The following is a 20,241-nucleotide window of genomic DNA, read 5'->3' on the forward strand; positions in this document are numbered from 1 at the left end:
GTACTCACGAGCTATTTCGGTGTAAGCATTAGCATTTGCATAGTTTATCATAATGTCATTAAATTGGTGGCAATCGTATGCCGAGTGGATTGTTCCGATCATTCCTAACGGCCAGCCAGTTGCAGCACCAATGACAACGCAATGTGCACTCCACAGTGGAGCGCTCCGGCTTGCATACGCTCAATACATGCACATACATGTATAAATAGGCTCAACTATGTTTGTTTTATGAAGGTTTACGGGTAGAGTGAAGAAAGGACGCAAGGCCGACCGGACTGTGGGGTTTTCTCCTGAAAGCCATCGACTAGTCTTTGGCAGATGCTTGTTGCAGAATAAACATGATTTGAAATGGATGAATAACAATACAGTATTTATACATGTAACATGACACAGACGATCACATCAAACGACCACCCAAAACAGGCGAGCGGACGCCATTGAGGGAGCTTTCGAAGGAGAGCACGCCAACTAATCTAGCACATCGTGCATCTCGTGACAAGCATTAAAGTACTTGAGCTGAACATGCGTGATAGTGTTTTGGCAATGCGTTGCCGTCACGGTACCAACAGCAGCGGTAATGCGACTTGAGATTGTTTCGTTCGGTTCCAGCCGGGAGCGCTTGAACGCAGCCTTCACTTGGTTGAAGACATACTCGATCGGGTTCAAGAACGATGAGTACGGAGGCAGAAAGAGCATCCCATACCCGCGGCGTGCAAAAAGCTCGCGCACTTCGGGTGTCTTGTGAATGCGCGCGTTGTCCACGATCCAGGCTTTGTAGCGATGATGTCCCGGAAAGCTGACACCTGGGTGCTCTTCGCTCGGTACGAAATAGGAAGTATTGTCATTGTGCTCATCAATCTCGTCTTGAATGAGTTCTTCGTGTGGTGGAACGTAGACGCCGCCATCATCGTTGTCATCATCGTCGAGAATCCTGCGACGAGAACGGCGCTTCTTTCTGGTCGTCGAAGCAGAGGTGGAAGCAGAGGTGGAAGCAGAGGTGGAAGCAGAGGTGGAAGCAGAGGTGGAAGCAGAGGTGGAAGCAGGAGCTGACCCGCCAGCTGCAGACGCAGCAGACGACACAACTGCAGCGGGAGGGGCAGGTGGTTGGGACGAGGACGCTGCACCGGACGTCAGCAGTGGCACGTGAACTGCATTACTGGTCGACACACTGTCCTCAACCACGTTTGTAAGGGGGAGGTCGGGCTCAAGCTGTTGCACTGGGAGCTCATCCACAGCGATGCCAGACGCGGCGGTGTCGACGGCTTTTTTTGCCTCGAGCGTGTCAAACAGCTTCGTCATCGCCTCCGCAAAGACATGGCCAGTCACGCCTCCGAGCTGGATCTCACTCAACACAACGCCGCTCATTCCGATCGCTGCAATGAGCGTGAAATTCGCTGCACGAATACTGCCAACTTGAACGATTGCGCGCGCGCCCTTGCGAGATCGACCTCGCGTTCGATGCTGATTCGCATTAAATCCACTCTCGTCCACGTAGAACAAGCGATCCACAGGTGTCTGAAAAGCCTCGAAGAGCTCAGCCCATTTCTTGCGTTGGGCTTTGATTTCAGGCGAATTTTTCACCTTGACCTGCTCGTACACGCGCTTGAACGTGAAGCCCCGTCGTAACATGGCACGCCCGATGGTTGCTTGATGCACTTGAATGCCAAATGTCGTCAGGAGGAGGTCCTGGAGCTCTTGATTGGTCACATTGACGTTCTTGTCGAGCTCCATCTCGAGAAAATGGAGATGCTCCGCTGTGAGCACACGGCATCCCTTGGGATTGACGTGATGTGACGTCCACTCTCCGCGCTCCTTGAAACGTTGCACTACGTTGGACACAGTGCTGATGGGGTGATGGAGCATGCTGGCGACCGTGACGAGAGGCAAGGCGCGATCAACAGCCAAGTCGATGATCCGCTTCCGTTCGGGGTCTTCTAGATGGACACACTTCCGCGGCGCGCGTGATTCGGTGGCCTGCGCCTCGTTTTGACGTTTGGGCATGACTACAGAGCAGGTTCGTCTGGGGGTGTTTGCAAATCCCAAACATGAAGTGGCAATTTCCCAACCAAGAGTGCGAATTTTCAGTTTCAAGCTTTTATTCCAAATTGTTCGCGCCAAAAAAACCAGACCTTATCTTGGCAAAAACCAACTCGGGCGCAGTTTGGACAGTTTCGTGTTTTTAAAAACCAAATCGATAGCATTTTGTCCAAAATCGCACTACAAATTTGTACCATTTCAAATGTTTAAAAACCAAATCGTCCGTTTCTATTTCCAAACTCATATTGCAGTTTTCATCTTCGGACGCACAATACTGTATGATTATTATTATTATTTTTTGTTTTATTTTTTTTTTTTTGTATGAGCGTCATTGTCGTTTCTTTTTTTTTTTTTTTTTTTTTTTTTCTTTTCCACTTCCTTTCGTCCCACTCCTCATCATCTTCATCATTCTCATCCATTGTACTTTATCCCATCCTCTTTCTCTCTCTCTCTCTCTCTCGCAGTCGCTGCTGCCCTTTCCCCCCCCCCCCAACCTCCCCTCCACAGCAACCCGTCTTTCAAAGATCACTTTTCCCCTTTTTTTATTTTTTTTTTTCAAAGTGATTTTTTTTTTTCGAGTCTGATCGTTTGTCATTGCATTTGCATTCGCGCTTTCTCTCTCTTGTTCTCAGCTCCACTGCATTTCGCAACCCCGGCGTTTGCTCTACCTGTTTGTGCTTCTGTTCAGTGGGGGTTTGCAGTGGGTCGATCATCCATCATCCATTCATCATCATCATCATCATCAGCATCATCAATCTCACTCATCGCCCTTTTGGATTGACTATTATTTTATTATTTTTTGAAGCTTCTTTTTTTTTCTTTTTTTTTCTTTTTCATTCAGTCTCTCTGCTTCACTCTCGCTCTCCCTCCCTTCGGCTGTACAAGGTTGTTTGAGTCTCACCTTTGCCTTGCCTTACCTTGTCTGCTCATCGTCCCCTCGCTTTCCCCATCTACACACAGCAACTCACTTGTTGACGCAACCTTCTTTTTTTTTTCTTTTTTTTTTTTCGTTCGTCTCCCTTTGTCTCTTTGCCTCTGTCCCGTCTGCTCATTCTCTGCTCTGCCTTCTGGGGGATGCGGGAGGGGGGCTTCGTGATGCGCAATCATCGCCATTCAGTGCAGACTACTGCTACTTTGGTCAACAGACCCCCTCAGCGACGGGCTTTATTGAGCAGCAGGATTGCGCATTGCAAAAAAAAAAAAAAAAAAAAAAAAGGTCGAATTGTTCAAAGCATCTCTCCTTCTATGAATGACAGAGGGGTGGATGGGTGGATGGATGGACGGCTGCTTTATTGGAGGGGATCCTGCTTTGCTCTTGTCTGTGTGTCGGTTTCGTAGCAGAGTGGTGTGGCTGGTGGCTGCGCAGTCGATCCCAGCCTGAACTGAACTGCTTTTGAATTGAAAATTGCGGTTTGCTCCTTGTTCGACAAACACCACCACCACCACTTCATACTCACTCGCTGTTGCCAACCTGCTTGCTTGTAGAGAAGAATTCTCTTTTTTCGGTCTTGTTTGGTTTTGGCGTCGTGTTGGAAGCGGAAGAATCAAAAAAAAACCGCGCAATCAGAAACAACACAACAAGTCCGAAACGAAACCGCGCGCTCCGTCCTCTCTTACCTTGGGGTCTGACGCAGCATTCGACCGATCATCAGCGCTTCTCGTCCTGCCGTGCTTCAGTGGTAGAGGGCGGCTTCTGTCCAAGCAAGACATCCTCAGGCCCTGCACCAAAGATCTTCCACTCCCGATCTCAATCGCTCGCCCACTCCTCCCACCGACCGCCAACCTAGCATGGAAGTGAGCACAGACTCATTGCCGAGTAACGACGTCGCCTCGGCGGCGGAGGGCGCGTCCACCTCGGCAGCCCCAGCGCCGCAGCCCACCAAACACCGCAAGGAGAAGAAGAGCAAGAAGCCGCAAAAGGAATCCAAGACGGTCGCAAACTTGCTAGCCAGCCTCGAGGGCTACATAACGGCGGATGTCGACCCGGAGGTTGTTTTTGTGGATTACAAGGAAATTGGACATGGCAGCACCGGCTCTGTCTTCCAGGTACAGTCTCGTGCTGTCGTTTTCGCTTTTCACGCATCTTGCTGCACAAATCGTGTTTCCTCACTTGATGCTGCTCTCTCTCTCTCTCTCTCTCTCTCTCTCTCTCTCTCTCTCTCTCTCTCTTTGTGACAGGCGCGAGACTCTCGTACCGACGAAGTCGTGGCCATCAAAAAGATGCTCATTATTGGCGCCAAGGCAGAGGAAGACTGGGACGATGTCGTCCGCGAAATCAAGTTTATGGCAAACTGCCAGCATGAAAACATTATCAAGTACTTTGGGACATATCTCAAGAACGAGTACATTTATATTGTAATGGAGTTTTGTGCCGGTTCGGGCGTCGACATTCTTGAAGTCTTCAAGGTCCCGCTGAGCGAGTCCGAGATTGGCTCGATTTGCGCACAAACACTTCGCGCCCTGGATTACATGCATGGCACCAGCAAAATACACCGCGACATCAAGGGAGGCAACATTCTGCTGCGCGAAGATGGCGTCGTCAAGCTGATTGATTTCGGCGCGTCCACACAGCTCAAGCCTGGCGTGAGCAAGGCCAACACTTTTGTTGGCACACCTTATTGGATGGCGCCCGAGCTTATCACGGCAATGGAATCTGGATTTTACGACGCAGCAGTAGACATTTGGTCGCTCGGCATCACATGCATCGAATTTGCGCAGCTCAAGCCTCCCCACTTTCAGATGCATGCCATGAGCGCCTTGTTCCACATTCCACAAGCCGACCCGCCGACTCTTGAAGCCCCTCATTGGTGCGTGACGCTGTGTTTTCTTTTGGCTTGTTTTGTTGTGGTTGTTTGTTGTTCTGACCGTGCATGTGACAGGTCTGGCGATTTCCGAGAGTTCCTAGCAAAGTGTCTTCAGCCTGATGCTGCTCAGCGATGGTCGGCACATCAGCTGTTGCAGGTACTGGTTTTTTTTTATTTTGGGAGCTTTGGGAGATTTCGGGTATTTCATTCTCTCTCGCACCACTAACATCACTTTGGCCTGCTTTGTTCGCTCCTCCTGATAGCATTCGTTCATCAAGAACAACGAAAAGGCTGCCACAACTGTCATTGCAGAGCTGGTCGGTCGCAGCAAGGACAAGGTTCGCGAGATTGATTTGGCGGATCTCATGGAGAACTTGGCAGATATTGATCGCAAGATTGAAACGGTAAGAAGGGCGGATGCTTTGCGTTGCTATCGTTCGTTCAACAACGTTCCTCACTTTGTCCTCTTGCGGCGCTGCCAGGAACGAACGGCCAACGGTCAGGAAAGCGCCCGGCTGCTGACCGAGAAGGAGACCCAAAAGAAGGCACTGCAAGAGGCCAAAAAGCAGGGCGCCACGATGCAAAAGGCGCGCGAAACTTTGCGCCCGCGGCACTTGTTGGTTCGCGACACGCTGGAGGCACCTCAGCAGGAGCGCCAGCTGGTGCGCAGCCAGATGAAGGAGCTGCGACTGAACAAGGAGAAGCAGCACAAGGCCGAGAAAGTCTTGATCAAGCAGCAGTCCAACGACCTCGACACGCTGCGCAAGGGCCAGGCGCGCGACTACGAGACGACAGTCAAGAGCCAAGAGGCCGAATTGGAGCGCATGCGCAAGGAGCAGCGAGACTTGGTCGAGTCGCTGCAAAAGTCCTTCCAGAACGAGAAGAAGAAGCTGAGCGAGCGCCTCAAGGACGACGAAAAGAAACTCCTCAAGGAGCACAAGGACAAGCTCAAGGCCGAAATGAAGGTGCTCGAGTCCCGCCAAAAGGACGAAGCTGCGGGCGTAGACAAGAACGACAAGAAGGAGCTCCAAAAGCGACAAAAGGACGATCTGGCCCGAATGCAGACCGAGAAGGAGATGCAGTTCCAACGCCAGCTTGGCGAAATGTACGAGGCCCGAATGAACCAGCTGTCGCTCGAGCAAAAACAAAAGCTCGACACGATCGTCCAAGAGCACGCCCAGCTCGAGAAAGACATGCTGCACGCGCACTCGTCCGTGCGCATCCAGATCAAGCTCGATCAGCAGAGCATGGAACACGACCTGCTCATGACCCAGCTCACAGCGCAGCACAACTTGACCGAGAACAACCAAGCCCTGCAGCATCGCATCGAGTGGTCGCAGCTGCTGGCCATTCACGAAAAACAGGAAGAGGAACTTCTCAAAGAGCAGCTCAGCAAGCAAAAGTACCACAAGCAGATTCTCAAAAAGAGCGAAGACGACATCCGAAAACGATACCAGCGAACGCTCAGCGGCGCGTACGACCACCAACGGCCGCCGTCCATGGCTGACCCGATGGGTAGCGGCGGCAGCAGCAGCTTGAACGAACGTCCCGCGGGTCACTCGCGATCTGGCAGTGTCGATATGGACAAGACGCTCAAGCTGTCGACCAAAAAGGACAAGGAGCAGTTTGACACCTTCCGCTCCAGCTTTATCGACGAAGAGACGCAAAAGCTCGATCGATTCCAAAAGATGCAGGCCCAAAAGCTTCGCGAGGCCATTTCCAAGGAGCAGACGGACGTCGCCCGCTACCACAACGAGCGCAAGCAAATGCTGAAGGCTGCTCATCAAGCTGAGCGCCAGCGTGTCAAGGAAAAGCAAGATGCATTCTTTGTATTGCTCAAGCAGAAGCTGGAGCATGAGTGGAACTCGTCCGTCGCATGAGTACTGTTCATGTTCTCTTTTTTGTTTGCTTTTTTTGTTTCTTTGTTTTTCAATCCTCTGCTGCTGGTGGGCTTTTTTTTTTCAACGAGGATGCTTGTTCCTCCACTCTCATCTCTGTTTGACACCCCGCTCTCGCGACTTTGCTGTTTTGAATTTTTCGGTGAAGTTTGCTTTTAGCTGGTGCAGACGCTCCTGGTTGTTTGTATTTTTTTTTCTTTTGTTTTGTTTTGTTGTGATTGTGAGACCTGCCTTGTTTTGTAGTTTGGTGTGCTACTTCATTTTACGTTGTCAATGCATTGGCATTGTTTTCAAAATGGTCGCGCTCGCGCTCCACGCGCCTTTCTCTTCAACCCACAAATCATGATTGCATCCAACTCTTCTTTTATTTTGTAACTGTTTCGCACAGCTTGCTCATGCTTTGGCAGCAAGGACGGATCGGTCGTGAGCCACTCTGGCAGCCAAAGCACGGAACGCAGCCGCCTCCTGCTGGGCAATGACAACTCGGAAGTCTACGCGCTGCTGCGCCGTGAACGGATGCGACCATCTGTTGCTAATCGAGCTCCAGTACCATTGTGCACGAGCCAACAACGACGCATCAGACGCGAGAACCGGCTGCTGTTGTTGTGGGCCAGTAAGGGCTCCTCCAGACTTTTGGCGCTTTTCAAGGATGGCACGATACGTGCTCAGCTCTTTGGACGAACTAGTGCATGGTTGCAGGCGGGCTTGGAACTGCTCGAGGAGTTTGATGCGTTGTTGGATCAAAAAGGCGGTGGTGTCGAGCACGGCCAGCCACGCTCCAGCAGTCGCCGACGGTGGGGTGCCTGCCGATGCGGCAGTCTCAGAAACAATCGAGAGTGCACGGATGCGACCCTGAGAGGCGGCGAGATCGATTTCTGGGCTGACATAGGGCCGCAAGAGCGGCCACGGAAGCCACAGATTGCCCGCTCGCAGCAAAGCCGTTGGGTGTGGGAACTTGAGCACCCGCTGGCGTGTGCGACCAGCAATCATCTGCATACCCGAGCATGCCGAGCATTGTGGATAAAAGCGCTGCTTTGTACCGGCGGGCAAGCTGGGCATCATGAACTGGGGTGGCTGATGATCAGCAATGTAGTAATCGTGGCGCGATCCGCAGCTGTGGCAGCCGTGCTTTTTGCCTTGCGCAGTAATCCATGCACGCTCAGTGTTTGTCGCGTACTCGGCGGTGGCTGGAATCGAGTTTCGGTGGAAGGCGCCAGGCTTGCACAGATCGCTTGGCAGCACGGACGCAAACCCAGTGCGCGTGACGGCTCTCATGAACACGACGGATGCACACGCATAGAATGTCCATGCAGCAGGCTCAAACTCGAGCAGCGATCGGCTGCCAGTCTTGGCGGTCTTGCTGCTGCTGCTGCTGCTGCTGCTTTCGGGCGAAACCGCGCGCAGCAGCATTGGCGGTGTGTACAGCGTCGCGGCAGACGCAGCAAGCCCCGCGACGCCAACACACGCTGCGCCGACCACAGGTGCGGCTCGCTGGGCGCTCGACAGCCGCAGCACGCGCAGCGCAAACGCGTTCAGCGCGACCAAACTGAGCGGGAAGACCGTCTGCAATGATGCCAACAATTTGCAATCGAGTGCTTCTGTTAGAATTGTTCATCTTGAACTGGCATTGGGACTTTGTCTCGTTCAGTTTGGGTTTTACCATGCCTGAGGCAGCTCCAACGACGGTCAGCGCGGGCGAAACGCGCTCGTCTGTCCACACTGCGGATTGCGAGGACATGGCTTGAATGAGCAAAGACAAAGAACGACTGGCGGAAAATGGCAAGTCCCTATTGTTGTATTTTCTGCGTCTTCCACAGGTCTCGGCAACATCTCCGCATATGGCCAGTCAGTCGTGAAAGCGGCGGGACTGGGAGTAGCTCCTGAACCAATGACGATTTGGCAATTCCAAACGATCTCGCGTGTTTGATTTCTGCCAGAAGGGTGGAGGGCGCATTGGTATATTAAGGAGCATGTATGTGGATCCCGGATGGCACGGAATCGAGCTCGTGGGAGGAGCAGCTGTGGACCACAGTCGATACAGGATCAGTTTGGGAAAAGACGGCGACACGACTTTTTGGCCAAGTTCGGATTCTCTTCCCTGGCCGGGCGCAAGATGACCACATCACAACATGCAGCGTACTACGAGCGACAATGCTACACAACGATTGAGCTTCATTCCGAGCTGTTTTGTGTGTTCGGCAAAGAGTTTTGTTCTTGAAAATCTGTTCGCTGCAATACGAGACACTGGTGCAAACCAACATGCCCCGGCTCACGACTGTGAGTATCCCTTCTTCCATGTGCTTGATACGTGCTTCACCCAAGTCTCGAATGAAGGCAGAGGTCGTTTGCAAGTCGCTCTCCATCCGTTTTGATCGGCGCATCCGAACGCCCCCTCCTCCCATCCCGTCAGTTGTTGCATCGTGTGCTGAGCACTTTGAACACACACTTGCAGCCATTCTGCTCCACTGATGCTCCCACTTCTTCCCTCATTTTTTTTTCCTCATGCTGATGATTCGACATTGCAAGCCACTCTCCGTCCAAACGCCCCCTCCTCCCCCATCCCTTGTTGTTGTTTTTTGCATCGTGATCAAATCATTCTGCTCCCTCTCCCACAGCTTCTTCTCCCACTTCTCCCCTGTTTTCCTCGTGCTGATGATTCACTCTTTGTCCCATACAAAACCCGCCACTCTTCTTTCCTTTTGTCTCTTCTCGTTTGTTTTCACACGACATCAGACACGACATCAGGTGAGCACGCTGCTTTCAATTGGCTTTTGTGGGAGGGTTCTCTCGCTCTCTCGTCGTTGTTACTGGCTTTTCAGCGGTGACATCGTTTCATCATCGTCGTCCCATGCTTCGAGTGGTCGAGTGGGGGAATGTGCAACACCCCCCCCCTTCCAGTGCGACTTGCGCTTTGACAAGCCGAGAGTGTGGAAGAGAGTGTGAAAACACGCTTTTTTGTGTTTTTCCCTTTCATTTTACAATGGAGCGTGGCTTTTTTTTTTTTTTTTTTTTTGTTTCCCGCCATTCTTTTGTCTTTTTGTCTGTTGTTCGACACAACCCCCCTTCTTGCGTTTCGACTTTTGCACCGCGCTTCGTGTGTGCCTCATGTCGCGTGCATCCATTCGTTGAGCTCGTCGATGTTGATTTGGCGATCGCAATGTTTGTTGATTGATTGCATTCTTTTTTTTGTAATTTTTTTTAATTCTTTTTTTTTGTATTTATTTTGGTTCTTTTGTTTGTTGTTTTTGTTTGTTTGTTGTTGATAATTGTCCCCTCTCTGTCAATTGAATTCGGGGTTCTTTTTGGACATCCAAGCGGAGATTCAGTTGCTACCACCAATCTCTCTCTGTTTCTCTCTTCAACCGATCGCGCTGCTCGGCAACGCTCAACAAAAAAAAAAAAAAAAAAAAAAAAATTGCCCACTTCGGCTTTGTCGGTCAGCACCTCCGCTCAGTTGTGGGTTTTGTTTCAGTCCCAATTCTAGTCTCAATCATCCTCTCTTCTTTTTTCTTCTTTTTTTTCTTTTCTTGCCTTCATCAGTGTGGATTACCGCAGTGCCAATTTACAGCAGATCTGGTCTGTTTCTAGCTCAACCCACGCTCTCTCCCACTTCCCTCGTCGTCTCTCGTGTCTCTTCCCCTGCATTCCGTTGAAAATTGCTCCGCACTGCTCAATGAGCAATCAAAGCCTCCCCGCCCCACCAGCGTTTTGGTGGCTTGGGTTTTCGCTTTTCCCACATGCCACCACAGCTGTTTCAAAAACAGCATTTGTGTGTGGGGGCTTTTTTTTTTCTTTTTTTTTTTTTTTTTTTTTTTTTTTTTTTTTTTTTGGGCGCTCATTCGCGGTTATCTCGATATTTTTGTCCTTCCTCACCTTGCTCGCATTTCTCGGCCTTGTCTTCCTCTTCATCTTCCCCTTGCATCCGCACCAGGTGGCATGTAACGGCGGGGGGGGGGGTCCGCTGGTGATGCTGTGCGAATTTCGTGTCGTCGCTGGTCGTGTGGCACAAACGCAATGATTGTTTTCATCATTTTTTTTGTCTTATTTGAATAATTTCCCATTGATCGCTTTCGATTATTATTTATTATTATTGATTATTTATTATTTATTCTGAATCGACGCATCAAATCAGTCATCAGTCATCAAATCGGTGATCCATCTTGGCGAAGGTTTTGAATGAATGAATGAGGGGTTGAGAGAGAGAGAGAGAGAGAGAGCGAGGGGAAACCGCCCCATCGTTGCTCTGCCCACACACACGGCTGGTCCCTTTTGAGCTGCTTTCGACTTGGCTCAAACTGAGCTCAAAACTGAGTTCGAAATTGGGGGTCAAATTGGTGGTCAAATTGGTGGTCGTCTGGTGTCAGTTTTTTTTTTTCCATTTCATTCATTGAAATTCCGAATCCTCAGGCCTTTTCGTTCGTTTTTCTACTTTCTTTCCTTTTCATTTCTTGTCTTTCTGAATTCACTCCTTTGTTCAGTTATTCAGCTTATTTGGCCTTGTCTGTTGGCCCTGCCCTTTTTCTCTTTTGGTTCGTGATTCACTCGATGCGAAATCATTCGTGCGGTTTTGTTCTCTTTCAGGCTCCACGCGCTGTGTTTTCCCGCCCTTTCCCTCCCCTTCCCTTCCCCTTCCCTCTAGCATCGCTTGCCGCCTGTATCCAAAGCACACTGTTCGCATGCGCTCCTTGAACGCATCGCATTTGCTTCTGAAGCCGATCGGCGCAAAGTGTCGTTGCTTTTTTTTTTTTTTTTTTTTGGTTTTTTGTTTTTGTTGGATTTTTTCAAAATCCGAAAACATTCCTGAATGGAACAATGATCTCCGACAAAACCAACGCCCTCCTCTTCTGTGTTGCACTATTGCGACTGTGTTGCGATGCGGTGTGTGTGTGTGTGCATGATTCAGCGCCAACTTGAGCGCCTCTGTTGGAAACGAGGGCAGGCGACCCCCCAACGTGCTTTTGTTGAACGTGGGTTGCCTGATGAACTGAAGCCCAAAAATGGGGTCGCGCCAACCCCCTTTGATTCTGCGCTTTCTCGCTCTCTCTCTCTCTCTACTTTGACGCTCGGTGTGGGAAGACCGCGCCATTGTCATTCTTCACCTTTTCTGAGCGCATTGCGGACATGCTTAAACGCCGCCGCTGTGCGAGCTGAAAACGATCAAACAACCGCACAAAACAACGAGCGGTGCAACTGACTACTCGTACGATTTTTTTTTTGGATTTTTTGGATTTTAGCGCGCACTTGTTCAACTTGCAAAGACACAGCGTCAAGACAAAGGCACGTCAATGAGTACTGATACTGTAGCGTCAAGCCCTGCCCCCGTCGTGGCCGCAACCCCATCACAGGGACGAGCAGGAAGCCCAACAACAACAACAACGACAACGACAACCACAACGACAGCGGAATCGGGTCCCGATTCGCCGCAAATTCTCGCCTCGCCCGACCCGGCTTCTGCTGCCGCTGCCGCTGCTGCTGCTGCTGCCGCCACTACTCTGGCCGTCAATGCTGCCACTGCCGCTGCCGCCGCTCAGCTCGCTGCCGCTGGGCTGCTCTTCCCGCAGGCAATGCCGGCAACCGGTCTGCTGTCTCCGCACCTCCAACCTCAGCAGCTCATGCAGCAGCAGAATTCGTATGCAATGGCGCAGTACGCTGCACTCCAAAACCAAGCGTCTCTGAGTCACCATCCCGGGCTGACCACCGTGTAAGTCTAGTTTTTCGCCCGATCGCTGTTTGTTGTCTGTGACAATTCTCACCCAACCCTCTGTTTTGTACGCTCCAGCTACGTCGGAAGCATTGCACCAACAGTAACATCAAGCGCATTGACAGAGTTTTTCTCGACCGTGGGACCGATCAAGCACTGCCAACAGTTTTCGGTAAGGGGTTTTGTTTTTTGTCCGTTTGTTGTTGTTGGTTTGCAGGTTGCTTTTTTGACTCGTTGCATGCCTGCTTGGGGTCTTGCGAGGCGGTCTCTTCTCTCACTCACGTTCACTCACGGTTTGCCTTTGCATTTGCTTTGCAACAGCAAAATGGCAACAGTTTTGCCTTCATTGAATTTGGCGATCACCAAAGCGCCACTCTTGCCGTCGGCTCTTTGAATGGCGCACTGCTGGGCGGACAGCCCATCCGTGTGGGTTGGTCGCACCACAAGCGACACCAGTTCCAGATGCAACAGCACCAGCAACAGCAGATGATGATGCAGCAGTTTTCACAGATGGCGCTCGGAACTCCGACCATGCCCGTGTTTGGCGGCCATGCCAACGGACTCGCCCACCACAACGCGACGGGCTATACTAGCCCCGCTGGAGGTCAAGGAAACACTGGATCGAGGCCACCGCGACAGGCCCAGCAGCAACACCAGCAGCAGCCGCCGCTCCAGCACCAACTTAGCAATGGTGGCGCGTCCGCTGGTCACAATGGCGGCAGTGTGAACGGCACGCCGAGCTTGACCGAAACGACCAACTTCAAGTCCATTTTTGTGGGCGACCTGCCGATGGACGTCACGTCCGTCACGCTGCAGCAAGCCTTTTCGCCCTTTGTCACCGTCACCGAAGCGACTGTCATGCTCGATCCGCGCACGGGCCAGTCGCGCGGGTTTGGGTTTGTCCACATCGAGGCCACCGACGACCCGGATAGCGTGCTCAAGTCTGTGCAAGGCTTGGTCATTGGCGGACGAGCTGTGCGCACCAGTTGGGCCGTGCGACGATCCGCGCCCGCAGTGGCGCAACCGTCGCCTCCGCAACAACACGCAGTCACCCATGGTCGCGGCCCTCGGCGGCAGGATGACTCGAACAGCGGGGCTGCGCGTCTCCACTCCAATGGAAGCACCAGCTTTCATAACGGCTCGGGTTTCGCGAATGGCGCCGTTGCATCATCCGGCTCGGCAGTGCCGCTGTTTGGCTCGGTGCTTGCGTCCCCCGCCGCCTACGAGGCTGCCGCGTCGTCCGCACCCGCCAGCAACACGACCATCTACGTTGGCAACCTGCCCTACTCCATCAACGAGGTGTACTTGCGCCGCTTGTTCATGGTGTTTGGACCGATCACCAACGTGTGGCTGAACATGGACAAGATGTTTGCGTTTGTGCGCTTCACCTCTCATGAAAGCGCTGCCACTGCCATCGCCACCGCGCATGCCACCAGCCTGCACGGCCGACAGCTGCGCTGCGCCTGGGGCAAGCAAAATCCCCATTCGGGTGACGCTGAAGCTCCCAGCGACCAGGCGAGCTCGCCGCCGTTGCCTGTCGACGAGGTGGAATCGCCCCCTGCCGAGTATGCCGCAGCTGGCACTGTGGATTTGAGCGCCCTGTCCTTTGCCGTCGCCCAGCAGCAGCAGCAACTCCAATCCGAGCAGCTTCAGCTTGCTCAACAGACTGGGTTTGCGTCCTTCCCCTACCCGTACATGTCACTGCAGCCGCAGACCTACGCAGCAATGTACCAGCAGCAGCTCCTTCAGCAACATCTTCAGCAGCACCTTCAGCAGCAACAATTGCTCCAGCAGTATTACCAGCAGTCCTCGGATTCTGTCTCGCCCCAAAGCAAAGTTCCCGCCACCAGAACAAGCAACTAATTCCAATCAAAAGCATGGCTCGCTGCTCATCGCAACGATGTCTCGTCAAACAATGAAACAACTAGCCCCAAACTCGCCTTTCTCTCCCATTTATCCTTCGTTCGGTTTGCCTTCTGATGTTTTGAACTTGTACAATGACCCCAGCAGCCCATGATTTGCTGGTGTGTGTGTGTGTGTGTGTTTTGAACCATCATACTCCGTTTTTCCATCCAATACACCACCATAGTTTCGATCATCGCAGTCCACTGCTGAAAAGGGAATGCAAATTGTGTTTTAAAAAAAAAAGTGACAAAAATAACGAGTACAGCACCGATCGTGTCATAGCGTACAGCGGCGCTTCTGTTGGCTCACAACCATGGGCAGACATGGAACAAAAAACAGTGACAACAACACCAACGACAAAAACAAAAACAAAAAAAAACACAAAACCAAGCGTAATCACAGACAACCAAAATAATGCCAAGTAGTCGAGGCGAGCATCCACCCCTCCCCCACACACTTCTGTCGACCCCCCAGCCACGTTTTAAGGCAACGGGCGGTTGGCAGCAACCCAGGTCTTGGTGGCGCTGCTCTTGGTGACCGCTTGCCGAACAGCGGCAACAGCCTCATCAAGAACATCAGCCTTGACCACGTCGGTAAAGTGTTGACGGCTGGTCGCCTCCAGCTTTTGTGCAGTGTCAAACACCTTTGTGGCTGTCTCGACGGGCATGCTGGGGTTGAGCTTGATGATGGAGTCGGCCGAGGTCACCTTCAAAAAGATGACCACGGGCTTGAGCTTGTTGGCGCGAAGCGTTTCGACGGCGGATGCGCTCACGTCGACAATGCAATGCTTCTTTTGTTGGATGACGGTTCGCACAGCGTCGATCGAGGTGCCGTACAGGTTTTGCTTGAACTGGCCAGCCTCCATAAACTTTTCCTCCTTCATGTCCTTCTCCATCTGCTCGCGAGTGACGAAAAAGTACTCGCGTCCGTTCTCCTCGTCCGGGCGCGGAGGGCGAGTGGTGTGAGGCACGCACGGGGCGTACAGGTCTGGCTCCTCTTGCAAGAGACGCTCGTAGATGAGGTCCTTGACGGGGCCGAGAATGACCAGTGGTCGCTTAAAGTCGGTCGTGGACGAGTCGAGCGTGACAATCTCGTAGGTGGGCACCGCGGGGAATTTGCTATTGTCTTTGGTGGCGTCGGTCGAGCCAGAGCGAGACGCGGCAGGCGAGTCTTCCCCTCGGCTCTTCTTGCCAAAGATGGAGAGCTTCTTGACCATCCGCATCGAGCCGCGACCGTCCTTGTCCTTGCCATGGAACTTGGCGGCAATTTCGGCTTCCTCTGCAGGGGTGAGCGTCGAGCTAAGCGGGCCGTCAAACTTGACGTTCTTGCTCTTGCCTCGCTCGCGACGCTCGTGTCGGGCGCGCGAAGGGATCAGACCCACCTGCGCCTGATCGGCCTCCATGCGAGCCTCCCACCACTCGTCATCGTTCGCGTTGCTAACAAAGAGAATGTCGCCAGGCTTGAACGACAGCGCCTTGCCGGGGCACTCCTTCGGGTCGGGAATAAACTCGAACAGGGCACGGACGTGGAAGCTCTTGGGACCGCCCGAGGTGACGAGCGGCGAGGCGGCCGCGCCAGCAGACGAAATGCTGGTCTTTGCAGGGGTCGAAGGAGCCGTGTTGCTCTGCTCAGAGGCTGCGGCAGCAGCACCGGGAGCAGCAGCAGCGAGAGTGCCTACGCTGAGTTTCTTGCTGGCGTTTTCGTCGAGCGTCTGCAGATACTTTTCAAACGTGGGGTTGAAGCGGACAGACAAGCGGACCTCGCCCGACGACTGCTTGAGAACGGAGGCAGCGCCCTCGTGTGACATGCTCAACACGACCGTGTCGTTGACCTTCAAAATTTCATCGCCACGACGGAGTCGGCCGTCACGGTCGGCAACACCGCCGCTGAGAATCTTTGACACGTAAATGTTGGCACGCTGTTCACTGCCACCGACAATGTTAAACCCAAGGCCGGTCGAGCCCTTGACCAGGACGATTTCGCGAGTGGGCTCTGCTGCTGCAGCACCCGCAGCGGAAGGAGTTGGCGAGGCCACAGCGGCGGCGGCGGCCGGGGCAGCAGCTGCCGGCGCAGGCGCGGGCGATGCCGGGGTCTTGTCGACCACGGGAGCAGCAGCAACAGCAGCAACAGCAGCAGCGGACTGCTTGGGTGCTGGCGACGCTGGAGCAGCAGCAGTCGTAGCCTGTTTGGATGGCGCTGGGGATGCGGCCGGTGTGGAGGCGGCGCTGTCGGCAGGAGTCGTGTCGGACGAGGGTTTGGTGGCCTTTGTCAGATTGTCACCGGCGTCATTGATGCGGTGGAAGAGGGTCGACGACGAGACGCCGAGAATATCCTTGAGTGCGTTCAACGAGGCCGGGTCTGCCTTGTCCTTCAGTGCGGCAACCACTTGCTGAAGTTGCTTTGTCTGGGCAGTGTTAGATTCGGCAGCTGTTGAAAGAAGCAGGCAGGCGAGGGTTGTTGGGGGTGGTGAGTCAAAATTCTCGCAAGGGGCAGACTCTCTTTTTCCCAGTGCTTTGCGGGGTGATCATAGATGGGATGAGTCTCCATCTATTCTCCAGGGCGATTCTGTGCGAGGATTCTGTGTGCTCCAAATCGCAGGATAGAGTCACGCCCCCAAACATCATGCGCAATTCACTCACCTGTAGGCATTTTCTTGGAACGACAGAAATGGAACGGATCAGTACTTGTGGTAGGTCGCTCGAGTAAAAACTAAAATCAGCCAAACAAAAAACACATTCAGAGCGACGTCCAGGCAGGAGCAGAGCATAAACAGAGCAGGGACGACGTCAGGCAGGGAGCAACGAGTCAAACTTCAAGGGGATGGCTTGGGAGGACCAAAATCGCCGGCTCAATCCGACAGATCGAACGAGAGAGCCGAATGATCAAGGAGTTGGGGTAGGGGTAGGGGTTGAGAGTAGTGCATGTGCATTCAAGTTGGATGATGGATGATGGATGAAGGTTTGAGGCAATAGGATTACAATCCCTGATCCAGTCACCCCCCCCCCTCCTCATCCGCATCACCAATCCACTCATCAGCACCCAACACATGCACACACTCATAGATGCACACTATCGCACATGAGACTGAGAGCCTCAAGCCTGCCTCATCCCCCATTCCTTCGCTTCAGACTTCCCCAAATCACGCAACGTTCTGGACATTCAACGCGCCATCTCTCGTGACTCTGACTCGGGGGTGGGTTCCCTTCATCCCAAGCCACCCACCCACCGAGCACCACCACCACCACCACCGCCGCCGCCGCCGCCGCCTCGGCAACGAGGAATGAGGGATGAGAGCAAAAGGGGTTGAAATTCAAACCTACCCTCTTTTTTTTTTTTTTTTTTTTTTTTCCTTCCCTAAGATGTGAGGGTGGACCAAGCGATGCGTCATCGCGGCTGCTCCGGTTTGTGGCCCCCATAAACCCCCCCCCTTCCTTCACCTTGTTCACAAACGACGACACACGACAACCGACGCTCCCGTTCTCAATAAAATAAAATAAAATAAAATAAAATAAAATAAAATAAAATAAAATAAATCCCTCGTCGTAATGGAAAAACGATAGAAAAACGGTTTTTTTTCCCATTTTTCATTGAAGAGAGAAAAACTCCCTCGTTGCAGACCCCAACCACCACCACCACCACTCAGCCCGTGCCACATCACACCAACACTTGCAGGCCGAATGCCGACACAGAGACATGCCCCGATTGGGGGCGGCGGGCGGGAAGAGAGAAAAAACAGGAACACAACAGCGAGAAAGAGCGAGATTGGATTTTGAAAAATGAAAAAATCATTGAAAAATGAAAAAAAACTCACAAAAGAAAAAAAAAAACCGACTGGCTGAGAAATAATGATTGACTGAGAAATCATGAACGAGCTGGTTGATTCTCATATTAACCTTTTACAATTACAACAGCTACAAACAGCTACAAACAGCTACTTCAAACATGACAACCAAAGCGAAAGCGCAAATTCTCTCGTGCTTCTTATTTTTTTTTTTTGTTCTTTTTGGGTGCTACTTGCTCAGCGCGTCAGACATGGCCTGCAACTCTGCTTGCTGCGAAGGGTCAAGAGCCACCTCCTGCACGGGGAAGACGACCTGCTCGGCCTCTTCACGGCGCTTGAACTCTTGCACGGCCTCTAACTCTTCGGGATGGAGGTCTTGCAGCGAGACCTGCGACTTGAGGTAGCGAAAGCCGACAGACTCGTTCTGCTCAGCAATTTGATTGGTGCCATCATCGTCGTCGTCGGCGGCGGCGGCGTCCTGCTGCTCAGTGTCAGACTCGGAGTGCACGTCGTCGTCATTGCCACCCAGACGCGAGTACCCGGACGTGTCAATGAGGGGAGGCTCCAGCTCGCCCTCACGCTCGCGCTCTTCCTGGTCGCTTTCGTCGTCGCTATACTCGAGCCGAATGTGCGTGGTGGTCGTGGTGGCGTTGCCGTCCACATCCCCATTGTTCTCGTAGACTGCAATCTCTTCCGTCTCTTGCTTGGGCAGAGCGCTGCTTGCGGAGGACAGAGCCGAGGAGGATTCGGGGGCAAAGTTGGCACTGGACGTGTAAAAGTCATCGTCAAACAACGCCGGTGGGCTGCCCGTGAGCGCGAGACCATCGGAAGACTGGAGTGGAATGGTCGGGCCGTCAGCTGGTGCCCACGGGTCATACGGAATGACCAACGACTTGCGGGGGTATGTCAGGACTTCTCCGTCGTCATGCAGGGCTGCAGCGATTGCGGCTTCGTGAAGAGATGAACCAGTGGTGCGCGGGGGGTACGTCAGGACTTCTCCGTCGTCCGGCAACGCTGACGAGAACGCGGCTGCATGAAGAGACGGAGCGGACGACGACGACGACGACGGTTGAGCATCAACAGCCGAAGAAACCGGCGGATCAGCAAGGGGAGACGCATCCGTCGTGCGCAGCAAGTCGAGGTTGACGGCGGAGGCGCAGTGGCGGCGTTGGTAGAAGAGAACATACGCCTCGCTGTTCACAACCTCGTGCGGCTGCGCCTTGGAGCAATGCGAGTCGTTGTAGTTGTACCATTGGTTGGTGGGGGCGTGCAGCGCAAACGCAGTGTAGTGGCCGCCGCTCATGCCGCCAAAGTGGTTGACAACGCCGACAAGATCGTAGAGCATAGTATCGGGCTCGTTGTGCAGCTGCGCTTCCGCGGCCACAAACGGCGCCAGGTTGAGGCCCCGCATCGGGTAGTGAATGTTCGCTTCAATCTTGTCGCGCCACGACTTGGAGTACTGGAAGCGCTTGAGATGAACGACAACAACGTCGGGAAGCTTCCACAGATGGAACTGCTTGGCGGCAGGTTGCAGGTCTTTGCAGTTGGGGCAAAACCAGTGATCGTTCGGTCCCAGGTTTTCTTCTGTGGTGAAGGCGGCAAAGCACTTTTCCAGGGTGAGCGTTGCGTCGTCTGCAGCTGCAGCAGCGTCGCCAGCAGCAGCTCCATTCCGTTCGGCAAAATTCACCACACGATTCGCGGTTTCGGAATGGTAGAAATCGCAAGTGAGCCACTCAATGACAATGGCCTCCGACGACCGCAACTGGACGAGCTCGTCGCCAGCCTCATCCTCAGCGTCGGCGTCGGCGTCGGCGTCATTCTCGTCGACAGGCGCGACAGCCTCTTCTGCGGCGCTGCTGGCGGCATCATCTCCAGCAGCGAGAAGAGCCTGCTTTTGGTCGCGCTGCAGCTTTCGCATAAAGGAACGTTGGCCAGGGACGGTGCAGCCCGTGCAGTACGCATTGTACGGGCACCGCGAGCAGTTGGAGCCGTACATGTTGGTCAGGACGAGCCGATAGGGCAGGGTTTTGCCATCGCAAGCGCTAAAGCGTTGGCGGAACACGACAGGGACCGTGCGGTTTGCAATCGTCTGGTGACGCGGTCCCACAGCTCGAG

General features: G+C 53.2%; 6 protein-coding genes across 7 annotated transcripts; 2 read left to right on the plus strand and 4 right to left on the minus strand.

Annotated features, from left to right (window-relative positions):
• Positions 1-468: 468 nt before the first annotated feature.
• CAOG_08487 (hypothetical protein) lies at positions 469-2,001 on the minus strand (the record flags this gene model as incomplete). The annotated part of the gene is made up of 1 exon (XM_011271767.1): positions 469-2,001. One exon carries the CDS (start codon positions 1,999-2,001, stop codon positions 469-471), a length of 1,533 nt encoding a protein of 510 aa, XP_011270069.1.
• Positions 2,002-2,295: 294 nt separating this feature from the next.
• CAOG_01226 (TAO kinase 1) lies at positions 2,296-7,035 on the plus strand. The gene is made up of 6 exons (XM_004349696.2): positions 2,296-2,313; positions 3,523-4,083; positions 4,216-4,844; positions 4,917-4,998; positions 5,105-5,245; positions 5,324-7,035. The coding sequence occupies exons 2-6, from the start codon at positions 3,826-3,828 to the stop codon at positions 6,719-6,721; spliced, it is 2,508 nt and encodes an 835-aa protein (XP_004349746.1). The 5' UTR covers positions 2,296-2,313; positions 3,523-3,825; the 3' UTR covers positions 6,722-7,035.
• A 23-nt stretch (positions 7,036-7,058) lies between these two features.
• On the minus strand, positions 7,059-9,953 carry CAOG_01227 (hypothetical protein). Its single transcript, XM_004349697.2, has 2 exons — positions 8,400-9,953; positions 7,059-8,302 (listed from the first exon to the last, which is right to left on the minus strand). The coding sequence occupies exons 1-2, from the start codon at positions 8,475-8,477 to the stop codon at positions 7,133-7,135; spliced, it is 1,248 nt and encodes a 415-aa protein (XP_004349747.2). The 5' UTR covers positions 8,478-9,953; the 3' UTR covers positions 7,059-7,132.
• On the plus strand, positions 9,413-14,538 carry CAOG_01228. Of its 2 annotated transcripts, none has more exons than XM_011271753.1 (4): positions 9,413-9,484; positions 11,974-12,440; positions 12,519-12,612; positions 12,762-14,538. In XM_011271753.1, exons 2-4 carry the CDS (start codon positions 12,025-12,027, stop codon positions 14,301-14,303), a joined length of 2,052 nt encoding a protein of 683 aa, XP_011270055.1. In that variant the 5' UTR covers positions 9,413-9,484; positions 11,974-12,024; the 3' UTR covers positions 14,304-14,538. The 2 variants fall into 2 exon arrangements, with proteins under 2 accessions (XP_011270055.1, XP_004349748.1); XM_004349698.2 differs by lacking the exon at positions 9,413-9,484 and adding an exon at positions 10,933-11,268.
• A 39-nt stretch (positions 14,539-14,577) lies between these two features.
• Positions 14,578-18,187, minus strand: CAOG_01229 (postsynaptic density protein). Its single transcript, XM_004349699.2, has 3 exons — positions 18,157-18,187; positions 16,985-17,054; positions 14,578-16,772 (listed from the first exon to the last, which is right to left on the minus strand). The coding sequence occupies exons 2-3, from the start codon at positions 16,992-16,994 to the stop codon at positions 14,827-14,829; spliced, it is 1,956 nt and encodes a 651-aa protein (XP_004349749.1). The 5' UTR covers positions 16,995-17,054; positions 18,157-18,187; the 3' UTR covers positions 14,578-14,826.
• Positions 18,188-18,355: 168 nt separating this feature from the next.
• CAOG_08488 (hypothetical protein) lies at positions 18,356-20,215 on the minus strand (the record flags this gene model as incomplete). Its single annotated transcript, XM_011271768.1, has 1 exon — positions 18,356-20,215. A coding segment is annotated over one exon (1,860 nt), but the record flags the coding sequence as incomplete, so codon positions are not given.
• Between the last annotated feature and the right edge of the window lie 26 nt (positions 20,216-20,241).

The sequence above is a fragment of the Capsaspora owczarzaki genome, assembly GCF_000151315.2.
Source record: "Capsaspora owczarzaki ATCC 30864 unplaced genomic scaffold supercont2.2, whole genome shotgun sequence".
Classification (NCBI taxonomy): Eukaryota; class Filasterea; order Ministeriida; family Capsasporidae; genus Capsaspora; species Capsaspora owczarzaki.